This window comes from Frankliniella occidentalis, unplaced genomic scaffold (assembly GCF_000697945.3).
Source record: "Frankliniella occidentalis isolate FOCC.00 unplaced genomic scaffold, Focc_3.1 Scaffold16, whole genome shotgun sequence".
NCBI classification, from domain to species: domain Eukaryota; kingdom Metazoa; phylum Arthropoda; class Insecta; order Thysanoptera; family Thripidae; genus Frankliniella; species Frankliniella occidentalis.
The window spans coordinates 1,611,937-1,624,205 of NW_026267146.1; the positions used below are offsets into that span (position 1 = coordinate 1,611,937).

The 12,269-nt window shown below is 41.8% G+C and overlaps 4 protein-coding genes and 1 non-coding gene across 12 annotated transcripts in view; 4 read left to right on the forward strand and 1 right to left on the reverse strand.

The window, feature by feature from the left end:
* The window catches only part of LOC113218465 (leucine-rich repeat flightless-interacting protein 1), a 20,155-nt gene extending 17,485 nt beyond the window's left edge, over positions 1-2,670 (forward strand). For all 8 annotated transcript variants that reach the window (XM_026415518.2, XM_026415535.2, XM_026415526.2 and 5 more), the window contains one exon: positions 306-2,670. In XM_026415518.2, the coding sequence (XP_026271303.2) occupies positions 306-339 (34 nt within the window). In that variant the 3' untranslated portion in view covers positions 340-2,670. The remainder of the gene's footprint in view (positions 1-305) is intronic.
* Positions 2,427-3,985, reverse strand: LOC113201710 (uncharacterized). The gene is made up of 2 exons (XM_026415569.2): positions 3,157-3,985; positions 2,427-3,079 (listed from the first exon to the last, which is right to left on the reverse strand). Exons 1-2 carry the CDS (start codon positions 3,745-3,747, stop codon positions 2,672-2,674), a joined length of 999 nt encoding a protein of 332 aa, XP_026271354.1. The 5' UTR covers positions 3,748-3,985; the 3' UTR covers positions 2,427-2,671.
* Positions 3,963-6,500, forward strand: LOC113201732 (protein fuzzy homolog). The gene is made up of 10 exons (XM_026415618.2): positions 3,963-4,095; positions 4,175-4,392; positions 4,473-4,594; positions 4,672-4,819; positions 4,923-5,111; positions 5,185-5,382; positions 5,465-5,664; positions 5,760-5,986; positions 6,075-6,207; positions 6,288-6,500. The coding sequence occupies exons 2-10, from the start codon at positions 4,315-4,317 to the stop codon at positions 6,343-6,345; spliced, it is 1,353 nt and encodes a 450-aa protein (XP_026271403.1). The 5' UTR covers positions 3,963-4,095; positions 4,175-4,314; the 3' UTR covers positions 6,346-6,500.
* Positions 6,501-6,654: 154 nt separating this feature from the next.
* Positions 6,655-6,728, forward strand: Trnai-aau (transfer RNA isoleucine (anticodon AAU)). Its single transcript has one exon. It is a non-coding gene; the product is annotated as a tRNA-Ile (tRNA).
* LOC113201739 (LYR motif-containing protein 4-like) lies at positions 6,675-7,900 on the forward strand. Its single transcript, XM_026415631.2, has 3 exons — positions 6,675-7,014; positions 7,318-7,438; positions 7,561-7,900. The coding sequence occupies exons 1-3, from the start codon at positions 6,932-6,934 to the stop codon at positions 7,618-7,620; spliced, it is 264 nt and encodes an 87-aa protein (XP_026271416.1). The 5' UTR covers positions 6,675-6,931; the 3' UTR covers positions 7,621-7,900.
* Positions 7,901-12,269: the final 4,369 nt, after the last annotated feature.

Genomic DNA, 12,269 nt, shown 5'->3' on the forward strand with positions numbered 1-12,269 from the left:
TTCTTTTTTATAATTCTTTGAATTGTGTTTGTTTTTAACTAATGTTTTTCTTGAAGTAGTTCACATTATTTCTCTCTATTGGCATGAGGGAATCGTTTCATCCCGTATGGTCTGATTTTTGGTGACTTGTGCTTATATGGAGCACAGATCATTTGTCTAAAACTCTGTTGTCAGCTCCGCAACTTGATTAGTAAAGTTCCATGTAACTTATTCGTACCGGACTATCTCTGTAACCCTTGAATGCCAAAAGAAACCAAATCTTTGATTTCAATCTTTCTAACTGAGTTTTAATTTTTATTTTTCAGCTCCGGGAATCGCTGGCGCACGCAGAGGAACTAGAAACAGCAAATTCACACCTTCAGAGAAGACTGGACAAACTAAAAAATGCAAAGTCTGCCCTATTCAAGGATCTCTGATGTCCATTTAACCATGGTGGGATGCTCCTCCTACCATGGATATGTTAAAAAAAAAGACTAGTATGTATTATGTGTTGGGGAGCTACCTACTCTGAACTAGTACTGTCACTTTTTTTGCGTGTGGGTACATTTAAATTGTGTACCTACAGAAACATTTCAAGGCACTGTCAAATTCTTTGTGTGTAATTTTATTTTAATGGTGTATCCTCTATTATCAATTTAAGATCTATAACTATCACTTCAAATTTCATCATGCACATTAAAAGGTGTAATGTAGCTCAGTGATGAATTTGTAGGTTTTAATATTTTGGTCGAGTTAGCTCCAACTTCATTCAATTATATCCCTGAACCTTGTGTTATAATTTTATTACTGTTTTGTTTTGTTTGATTTTGATCATTTAAAAAAAAAAAGCAACTTTGATCTTACAGATTAAATTGCATTAGTTTGTGGAAAATATTGTAGAGTCTAGTAGGTTTCACTCGTAAAGTCATGATTTTTTTTTATCCTGAATTGGTTCTGTAGTATCTTTTATTTATCTATGTGTGCTTGTATTTGTTTTTAGAGGTTTGATACTGCCCCCCTCCCTGTTTTTCTTTAGAACCTCCACACGTTGTGTATTCAACTTGTTGACCTATTTCTACCTACTTAAAGACTTAAGATGCAAGTATGAATCAGACTGTGTTATAAAGCCTACACCCCTTCTCTATAAAAGAAGTGTGATAGAAATGAACAGGACATGGCATGTGCCTCAGTTTTGTACATATCAGTTATGTTTGTGCCATTAAACCAACAACCAATAGACTTGGCTTTTCACTTGGTGCTAAATTTAAATTGTAGCATCTTCTTTTTATAGATGTCAACATATTCTGATTGTTACATCTGATTTTATTGTATGGCTTTTTGTATAACCACTCTCTTTCCTATTCCATTGTTTTATATGAAGTTCTTTCAGCGTATTGTTATTGGATGCCTTAATTGACCAGAAGGAAGAAGGTGAGGGGGTAATGCTCAGTTACTGCAGATCATAAAAATCTGTATTCATATTTTATTTTAACTTCTGGATTTACAATTTTGCTTTTCCTTAATTCACAGTAAAAGTTTTCAACTTTATAAGTAGTAATCAATTTTGGATTTCTTAATCTTTAAATTTTTTGGTGGAGCCAACCCCACAATTGTGTCGATTGTTTATTAACTACTAGTAGTATTTGCTTTGATGGAAGTCCTATAGATAAGATGTTATTTAAGACAATTGTTTTTGTTATGTTTGTATGTATTATGTAGAAAGAGACGTTGCAAATAGACCCTTTGTAATTATTACTGTTTAGTCATGGACAATTTTTTCTGCAATTACATCACAGTCTGTTAATGTTTGCAATTTTTTAATATCTATTATTTCTCTTGTGCTCTTTTTGTCCCAAAAACATAGCAAGGGCTAGTTAATGCAAAATTCTGATAATCTTCTGTGTAAACAAGATGCACAACACAGGGTTGAAAGTCCTGTCATACCTGTGTACTGTAGTCTTACCACTGATAACTGCAAATCTACCTGTAATGTTTGCATTGAAACATGACCATGCATTCTATTTATTTGGTTGACTAAGTTTCTTGGTTGCCCTCTTTTTTGTATTTTTGTACGTAAGAAGCTGTAATTTAAGGTTGTTTATAATAAATCGGTACAGTGATGTAATAAAACCTGTATTATTTTCTTTTTATACTCTATTGTACAGTAGGAGCTCAAGTATTCTATGAAAAAAGTTTTTAGTCTTAATATGATTTTTGAGGTATGCTGTCATTCTTTCTTTCTTGTACCGGGAGTGCAGTTGTCCTTTTGTCAGGGAGAGTGTTTCTTGGTGGGTAATCTCTCAATCTGGTAAATTTTTTCTAAAATGTTTTTCTTTTTTTGGTACTTTTAATTTGTAGATACATCATAGATGGGCTGTGAGATTCCCCACCAGTTACTCATTAAAGGGCAATTGTGTATTGGGCAATTGACAATTATAACAAGGGTATTGACTGTTAACAGTTTCCTTTATTAACATGATTTGTATCAAATTGTATGGAAAATGTATTATAATTTTTCAGAGGTACCAATCAGTTGAGTAACTCTGATGCCACCGTAACTATTTTCTCCTACTTAAAAAATATAATTGGTGCTGCAGTGTTAACTTATTGATGTGTGAATGGTATTAATTTTTTCTTCTGTGGATTGTTGTAAGAACATTGAAAATCATTCAAATACACTATTAAAACCAATCTACCTTGTCAATCGCATTTCAACATCATCCCAAAATGTGCAACCTGCACTGTTCCTTCTCTCGGACAAAAAATGATCCACCCTTTCACTCACAGATCCTCCGAGTTCTACCAAGTTATTGAGTGCCTTTAACAGCTCTTCAAATCCGAACACTTTGCAAGGGCCTTGTTCTTTTGAAGTCCAAGAGAAAGAATCAGTTGTTTCCATCCATTTTGAACTTGTTATAAAAAAATCTAAAAGACTATTCAAGAGCTTATTGGACTTAAACATAGCTTTCCTACCATTAGGATAATGGGTAAAAATTCTCCAAAACAATGCTGCTGTGTCACCTCTTTCTTGAAGTACTTTGACAAGTGCACTGACAAGACTAAAGCTGACGTGACTCCTGCCGTCTTCAGAATAAACAACCTGTAAAATAAACCATGAGCTAGACATACATTGTTACATAAAAGCACACACAAAAATGAGGTGGTTTGGAATTTTACCTGCAGAGATACGGCAATATTCTTCCCAGATAAGTCTGTCTTCAACCATTTGTAAAACTTATCTGTTAAGTTCTGTGTATGTGTCTCAGTTTTCCATAAATTTCTAAACAGATGGCTTTGCAAGTTGATTTGATGACTTTCAAAGTCATTATCAGTAGTGGCAATGAAGTCTAAAAGTACACGGTATATTTCTGAAGAGAATATAACAGAGGCCAAAACATTTTCAAATCTTTCCGATCCACAAAGTTTGAGGTACTCATCAATACATGTTCGCACACATGGAAGTGGTACACCACTCGCAGTTAGAACCATCCTAAGAGTGATATCGCATGCGTTGCAGATTTGGTCAACATTATACCCATACAAATTTGGAAGTAGATTTACGAAGGCTTCTAAGGAACCATTAGTTTTTAATCCGTCTAAAATTTTTTCAATGTTTCTTGCAGAGTGCAAACAGCTTTTTATCTCTTCCTTAGAGGATTGAGAGAGCCACTCGTTTTCATTTAGATTTTGAAGGAAAGAGATGAATGCAGACATAACTTCCTGGCACTCAGTGTTTGAGGTTGCACTCGTACTATCAAATTCTGACATGTCTGTCAAAGCAGTCAAAGCAACAGGTAACCCTAATGGTAATAGTTAAACGGGAAAACTGCCTTTACTTAGTTTTTCTCAAAAACTTTTACTTGACATGTACTTGTAAAAGAAAGAGCCTTTCTTCAGATAACCATTTTCAGTCGTTGTCGCGAAAAATTAGTTTCCAAAATGTCAAATGAAGAGATCAACAGATCAAGCCGGCGAGGCGGTGGAGGGGGAGGGCGAAGAGAGGAGGAGAAGGGAGGGAGGGGAATATGACCAGTAAGTAAACAAACAAGCACAAGACAAGACATGTCAAGCCCGTACAGAGTTGGAGACAAAAACCACGACGAGTATGCGTTACAGGTAAAGATATCCGAAATGATATTGCACTTGATTTTATGGCAGCAAATATTTAATAATCAATTGTCTCTAATTTCTAAAGTAACCTATAGTAGGTGCATACAGGTGTATTCTAACCATGAAGAGTACTCATATTGTCAAAATATGCCCCTCCTGTCTTTTTCAACGCCATGCGAATTCTATAACTAATTAGTATTTGCAAGAGAAATAATACTGTGAACGATGACAGTTCACGTATTATGTATCACTTCAGCTGGGGGTTTACCTCTTTTCACTCGTAAAAAGGGGGAAGGAGATGTGGTAAGCACCTTAATTTTACTGATGTTATTGCATTGTATACCATTAATGGCTCAGTAAAAAGCTACAATTTATGTTTCCAGTTGCCCTTCTCCTTAGTTGCTTCTTTAAATGGAGTTCATATGTTTTGTAAATCTCAAGACGTTTTATTGAAAAGTACTAAGACTTCAGACACAACCTTTGTATGGGAAGAGTTTGAAGGAAGGTAAGATATATCATTCTGAAATATATTCTAAGCTCGACAGCCTTAGTTTTACTTGTTGCGTCTCCCTTCTTTTACAGCATTATATTAGTGGCCGCTGCTTCTTGTTGTGACGAAGCAGCTCTGCAAAAGCTTCTGAATGCTGTGTTCAATGCTATGCTATTAATGGTTGGAGTTGACGAAATAAGAAATATCAGAAATCCTGACCGTTTCAAACGTGAATTGAGAGTATGTTAACTAAATGTTTGAAAAATTACCTTACATCTTTCAGTGCAAAATATTATTTGAATATACAGTCTATTTAACTCTTTTGCTGTGACTTATGTTGCAGGTATGTTATCCGCTTGTTGATAAGCTTATGGATGGAATGGATGGTAGTACTGTCAGTAATACAGCTGGAAGTGCTCATGCAACAGGAAAGAATTCCAATAATTTTAGTGATTCTACAGAATATCTTTGCTGTGGCAATCTTATTGGATTATCTGAAACTCTTCTGAGCTATGAAAGCAATGATTTAATGGTCAGTACAAATTTTTTGTATGAGCAGTAGCTGATGTGCAATTATTTTAAAATTTTAACTCAAACTCTTACAGGCGTGTTTAGATGCCTATGCAGAATGTTTGAATAGCCAGTTTGCCTGTCTTTTGGTATATGGGCGTGAATTAGTTTCAACTCCTGCTTGGACCGATCTTCATCCACTTGAGCGCCAACTTTTGACACTTTTAACTGTTGTCTCATCCCCTTCCACATCAAGTGATACTCCAATATTTCTTCCATTCAAGAGCCCATCGGTAATTGTTGATACTGTCATTATTTTAATTGTTCCTGTGTTCCAAAAGGCTTATTTTTTTCTCTTCTTGTTTTTGGTTTAAGATACCCTTCAGGCTTATATGGGTGCTTCTTGTTCCTGGTGTATCAATTTTGGGACTGTGCGGACCTACGCCGACTTTATCTGAGGCAGAGCACTTAGCTTTACAGTGTTGGGGACCAAGTGCTGACCATTTGCGATCCATTACGCAGATTGCCCCTCGCAACTTTCCTCATTCCATTCAGCTAGACAGCAATGTGTTGGGGTAAGAATTATTGCATTGTTCACTTACCACTCTGTATGATTATATGTCAAGTCTTGAAAGTACATGAATTCTTTTCTTTCTATTTTCATCCCCAGATTTCTCTTGATTAATACTGAGGTGGGAAAATATGTTTTGAGCTACATAGCTAATGACAAGCCAGTGTGGCAGTCACGAGAAAGAACTGAGAGTAATACTGAACATAGTAATCCTGTTAATGCCCCGTCCTCTCGACACCGTCTGCATGTGTTACGAACTTTTTATCATCAAGCTGTGGAATCACTCCTGCTTACTGCTGACAGTTCAAACAACAAAAAAGAAAAAGGTATAATCTAATCCTCGTCTATAAAATAAATAATCCACCAACATATGCTTTCAGAACTAGTGCATTAATATTATTTTTTTTATTTTAGGTGACACAGCAAGAGAAAGTTCCCCTTTGGAAACATATTGGTGTTCAGAATACCATAAATGTCATGGTATAAGAAGAGGCACAAATGTTCTATGTGTGCTTTATGTTTCGTCTGTTCCCACCCACACAATGAGGTGAATTTTAGTAAATCTCTTATTTTAAGCTAAAATTTAATTTTCAAGTATTTTTAAAACATTTAAAAAAATGATTTCAGATTGTTATCTCAGCAAACTCTGAAGATTCTGACTACTGACAAACAACTACATTGGTAGCAAAGTGAGAATTTTATGATTCATTGAGGTTTGTTGACGTTTTCTCTTCTGTTGATGTATATTGAAACAGTGGCTGTGCCATGGATATTTAAATTTCTACTTGTATTAATTTTTTTAATAATTGATATTTATCTATTAAACGTAAAATACTTTTACCACTTGTCGCCCTTATTCCTATTTTATTTTTTTTACTTTGCCATGTCCACTTATGTAGGCGACATCATCTGATTCAAATATTCAAGTAAGAAACATGGAAGATAGAGTAGGTTTGGAATATAATGCCAGCTACGAGGAAGATACTCCAACAACGGCCCATTAGCTCAGTTGGTTAGAGCGTCGTGCTAATAACGCGAAGGTCGTGGGTTCGATCCCCCCATGGGCCATTCTTTTACTACATCCAGCTATGTTTACATGTTTTCCCTGCAGAGAAAACAATTTTACGCTACTTAGAGAATTTTAATTCATCATTACTCTCACCCGGCACGTTGTCAACGAAAGCGAACCGAAGAAATACGAAAACGAAGGGTAGGCAGCACGAGCACGACGGCAGGGACCGCAGTCGCAACAAGAAAGAATCCCCGTCAGAATGGCCTCACTCCGAAACGAAGTCTTGAGGCTGTATAAGTCGCTTCTACGGGAAGGGAGCAAGTTTTCGAACTATAATTTCAGGTAAAAATACACGGATGAATTCACAGTAACTGTCATAGTTTTGTGGCATAGTCTTTCGATGGCACAAAAGTGATCATAACCTCGTTGCTTCTCATGCAAACAAGACATTTTACACTCATTAGCTAACTGTTCAATAACCTCCTCTTCGTTTTTGAAAATTCTTGATAACTTTAAATTTTTGGGTACAACATGCTTAACTCTCTGTTTGCATTACTCTCTCCCCTGAAACATTGCACCACCTCTGTAAAACCTCCCTTTCGCATAATACTGTGAAATGTTACTAATAAAACATCTCATTGACAGAATGTATGCTCTTCGCAAGGTGAGAGACGAATTTAAAGAACACAAACTGGAAACCGATCCCAAGAAAATTGAGGCTTTTCTAACATTTGGGAAAGAAAACCTCGACGTTGTTAAACGCCAGGTATGTTATATCTGTGTTGCATTGCAACATGTAAAAAACCGATGGTCATTTATGTTCTTACATTACAACATTCCTTATTGTGTATCTTCCAGAAAAATGTATTATTTTTTGTCGATTTGCAGGTGATGGTCGCGAATCTATATCGAACAGATAATCTCGTGATAGAAAGGAAGACTGTTTAGTTTATGTTAATAAGTACATTTTGCACCTACCTCATTTGTGTTTAAGCTGAGAGCATTTTTTATTGGCTAGACCTAGTTCTGTTGGTTTTCTAAATTTGCTACGCTCATTGGATTCTTTGCACAAGTATTGTCTACAATTTTTCCTTCATGTAAGTGTGAAAGTAATATGGAAACAAGGCCATAACTGTGATACAGATGTGCGTATTTGTTTGAATTGTCATAAATCTTTTAGTTCTAGATAAGTGTTTTCTTTTTAAAATTATAGATATCTAGATGAGTATGCAATATGATTTATTTGCCTGATGTCCAGCTGAAAATAGGGGAGACCGGGGTCCCACGAACCACCTTTTGTTTTCTGTACCTGCAGGTTAAATAGCGAGAAATCCATACTTTCTGTGACAGGACTGAAACTATGGTTCCAAACCTATTAATCGACACCCATATGCTGTATTTTTAGCAAAACTTAGTTCGGCCCACAACTTAATATACAAGATACCTTGCAATGTCTCATTGGACCTCAGGCCCGGGGTCCCAAAAGATACTCCCATGGTAAATCCAGTGCAAAAAGAGTACAAAATTAATTCTCAATTAGTATAATCATCAATCATTCACATAAAAATTATTATTTCAAACAGTGCATTTCTTTCAAGTCTCGACTGAGGAGGTCCCTTTCTTGGTCTTTCTTTATTTTTGAGCAAATCCGTTTGGATATAGACTTAGAATTACAAAAATAATTTATTTATTCATGGCAACATTGGCCAGGTGCGCCAAAGCAAAGGTGCACAAATGCGCAGCGATTTCAAACATTCCTCCTTTTTGAGCAGGAGGTAGGGTAACTGGGGGCAGGGGGTAGTTTGTCGGAGGGGGCCGAACGAGCCAAAAACCCTCAACGGTACACCCGTACACCAAATTTCAGCCACTACCGGCACCCCCTAACGTTTTTTCGACTTTCTGCTGCCGCACGCCGTAGTTGCGCATTAGGGGGGGGGGGGTATGCCTACAACGTCAGGGAGTGGTACACGAGATTCCACTTCGAGGACATTGAACTACACACATTGTGTCCGTCTGTGCTAAAACTACAACTTTCTACGAGCAAGGCAAGATAATTTCGTCCAATTTTACTCGCAAGTTGCCTCTTGGGTTCCCCTTACCGGACAAGTTTCACTTGACACAGCGTCCTTTCTCGACATAAACCTTCATATACACCCCCAACCCTCTTTTTTTTCTTTTTTAAATAGCCTAATACATTGAATAAACCAGTCTCCACGGAACTATACTTGCGTCTCACTCCTCGCCTGCAGACAATAGTTAACAGTCGCTCCACGCCGGCCCGGTTTGGCCCCTCATATCGCCTGATAGCTAGGCAACATCTTGCCTACAGTGCATGCGTGTACTGCGGGTTGGCCTACCCCGAGTCTCGCAGGCGCCGAGCGACGGGCGAATCTGACAAAAACGGACGTTCTCTCTGGACGATCCCAAATCAGAGAACATGAGAAGTGTCGTCCCGTGCACCGCGGTGGCTTGTTACGATGTATAGACGGGACCTCATCGTCATCCTACAGCACCGTCCTCCTTCCGAAACGTACTGACACACAGCCACCGCCAAGTGCAACCCGTGCCTTGGCCCGGCAGGCTCTGGTCCCGGCGCTTCCCGGGGGCGTGAGGCGGGCCACGCGGCCGCGGGGCTGCTCAGGGGGGGCAGGGGGTGGCAGGTCCACGGCGGCGTGGTGCCGCGGGGCGGTGGTGGATGCTGCCTGATGCTGCCGGCCAGGCCCGCCGCGCGGCCCTCAGTCTCAGGCGAACCCCCTCGCGGCCCGCGTGCTGTCCCCGTGTGCGCGCGCCCCTCACCCAGTGTCCCCGTGCGTGCGTGCGAGCACCAGTGCGTCGTGAGTGTGTGTGTGGTGCCCTCATGCTGCAGCGGGCTACACTTCGCTCTGTGCTCGGGTGAGTCACAGCCTCGTCCGGCCACAGTCACCGTCAGCCCATCATGAAGAGGCTGATCCCGATAGGGACGTGCGAGCGGAAGCCTGGGCAGTGGCTGCACGGCACCTCACCTGACTGCTGTCTTGTCTAACTGATTTGATCCAACAACCCGCCCCGGGGCGTCGGTCCGGCACCGCCTGCCTCCGCCTAGTATCCTCTGGCCTGGCACTGGTCCGATGTCATCGGCCAGACGTCGCCGCCGCTCCCCGCCGCACCCCGCCGGCCGGCGTGCAGTTCGGCCTCGCTTCATCACCCTGCGAGCTGGGCGGGGCGGAGAGCGGGGCCGAGTGCAGTTAATCTCCAAAGCAGTGCAGCGTGTAGTGGGTGGGGAGTGTGGACCCGGTGGCGCCAGAGGTCCGCACCCGCCAGTGAGTGACGAGCCGAGTGCTTGGCGAGGCCGGCGAGTGACTGAGAGAGTGTGGACTGGACCCGAGACTGGTCCCCGCGGCCGCGGCGCTAGAGGGAAGTCCCGAGGTCCGCACCGCTACCCGCTAGTGAGTGACGAGACGAGTGCTGGCCGAGGCCGGGGCCGGGGGGTGACTGAGAGAGTGTGTTACCTGTTGACGCTGCTTCAATTTAAGGTCCGGCTGACAGCGGGGGCCGACGCACTGATGATGGTTTCCTAGGCAAGGGGGTTTCTAGCGCAAAGTGCGTACCTTTCAGGCGGAACACAAGAGACGGCGTGGGGGAGCGATCGCCCCCCATTCCTCACTTTTTAAACCGCGCCTGCGCTGCTTCTGCTAATCTCCCAGCACTCAGCCAACTTGAAGATTTTTTTCCCGTTATTTCGATTTATGATCGGCCAGCAGTGGTGCCCGGCCCGGCAGTGGGCGGTGGTGGTCCGCGCTGCTCGTCGTAGAGTGTGACGTCGTCGTGTGCGGGCAGCAAGAGCCAGCTGCGCGGATAACCTCGCCATCTTTTGCAGATAATTTGACAGTGCGGAGGATCACACTTTTCACGCCCCTCCCCACCTCGACAAATGTAAGACACGGCAGGAGCTGCCCTCTCCGCTCCCATCCTCATGCGCGAGCCGATTAGCTCCTCCTTTACGGGGCGAAAATGGCGATAGCCGTCATCGGACAGCGAGTCGTAAATCCATCGTCAGGGAAGGCCATGCAGAGGGCAGGGGGGTGCGTATGGGGTTGGGGTTGAGGGGGGAGGGTGTTGAAGGATGCGGCAGCAGCTGCAAAGGCGTAGATGTCGTGACGCGCAACTGCACACGCACGTTCTTGCAAAGAGGCGTCAATTTGTGAATACCGAACATTAACCCTTTAAGTCACAGGATTTTTCCCGGCAAATTTTTATGTTTTTTAATGTTTAACCTGACTATTTGGAGGTCTGCGAATCCATTTTTGACGGTCCCGACCCTGTCTGACTTTTGGTTTGGCGTCCAGCCTATGTCCCATACAAATGACACGGTGACTTCTGGGGGTCACACCACGAAAAAGAGTTTATTACACTAGAAAATCCATACGGGGTGTGTGTGTCAATTGGTATCCTAGAAATCTTTGCTGAAGAAGGCGAACCTATAAACCAAATAAATCCTCCTCAAAAACCATAAAAAAGTTGTAAAAAAGGCACATTTTTGAAATAAATTGCAATTATGGCCCTATTTGTAAGATGTACCCACCTAGCTAAACAAAATGTGATGTAAGAATGTTGAAATTGACATAATCCATCAACCAAACCCATGCGAGCTCAAAATTGTACCTCTCAGGGCCTAAGAAACACAACGTCACATGTAAGTGACATGGTGACTTAAGGGTAACAAAGTCAGAAATTTCGCTCTAAAATGCATGTTTTTGCATTTACCCTTTACATATCGGTATGTGCGAGGTATACACTGTTATTTATAACAATTTTCGGTTATAGACGGTTAAAGTAGTCTAAATGGACCCTCACACAACCCCTGGCGCTAAAAAAAGCGGAAAAACACGGATGTCCTATGAGTAGGACATGGTGACTTGAGTAGCGAAATAGACGAATTAGAAGGCGTGTATGAAAAGTATCCCAGCGTCCTAGGGTAGGGCGATAGTGGTCAGATGGTGTCTTCAAGATACCGTCCGTGCGCCACCGCCCAAAAAGAGTCGCTGATCACTAGTGACGAGTGAGTAGCTGGCGAAACAATTGAAGGTGACGCGGTCCCTGCGCAGTTTTCGAGTTGTTTTCGATGACACAGAACATGAATATAAGTTATTGAAGCACAACACCTTGCCTAGCGTGCTCAGAAACAAAACTCAAAATTTCTTCAAATTTTGATACCCGCAAGTCATATGTCCTATACAAAGGACGTTCGGTTTACGCTGAGAGTGTAACTAACCACCCGACACCTACATGTATGGCATGTAGTTTTGTTCCGCAGACCTTCAACTTCAACTTCCCGGCCCCTGCTTACGTTTGCGGTCGCTTCCCAGACAGTCAGACGAATAATACGACACGGGTGAACCCGGTGAGCGATCCAGCGACTTTTGGCGCGCGATTGGCACCACTGCAAGAGGCTGTAGGGCCCGGCGGGTTGATTAAAACATAACGCGGCCGGCGAGGAACACGTTCCTGGGCCGATAAGTCACTTACGACGAAAACGGGCCCCTACAGAGGCCTTTAAAGTGAACGTCATTTGTATAGGACAGGTGACTTATAGGGTTAAGCAACCCGCAAGTAGTTCA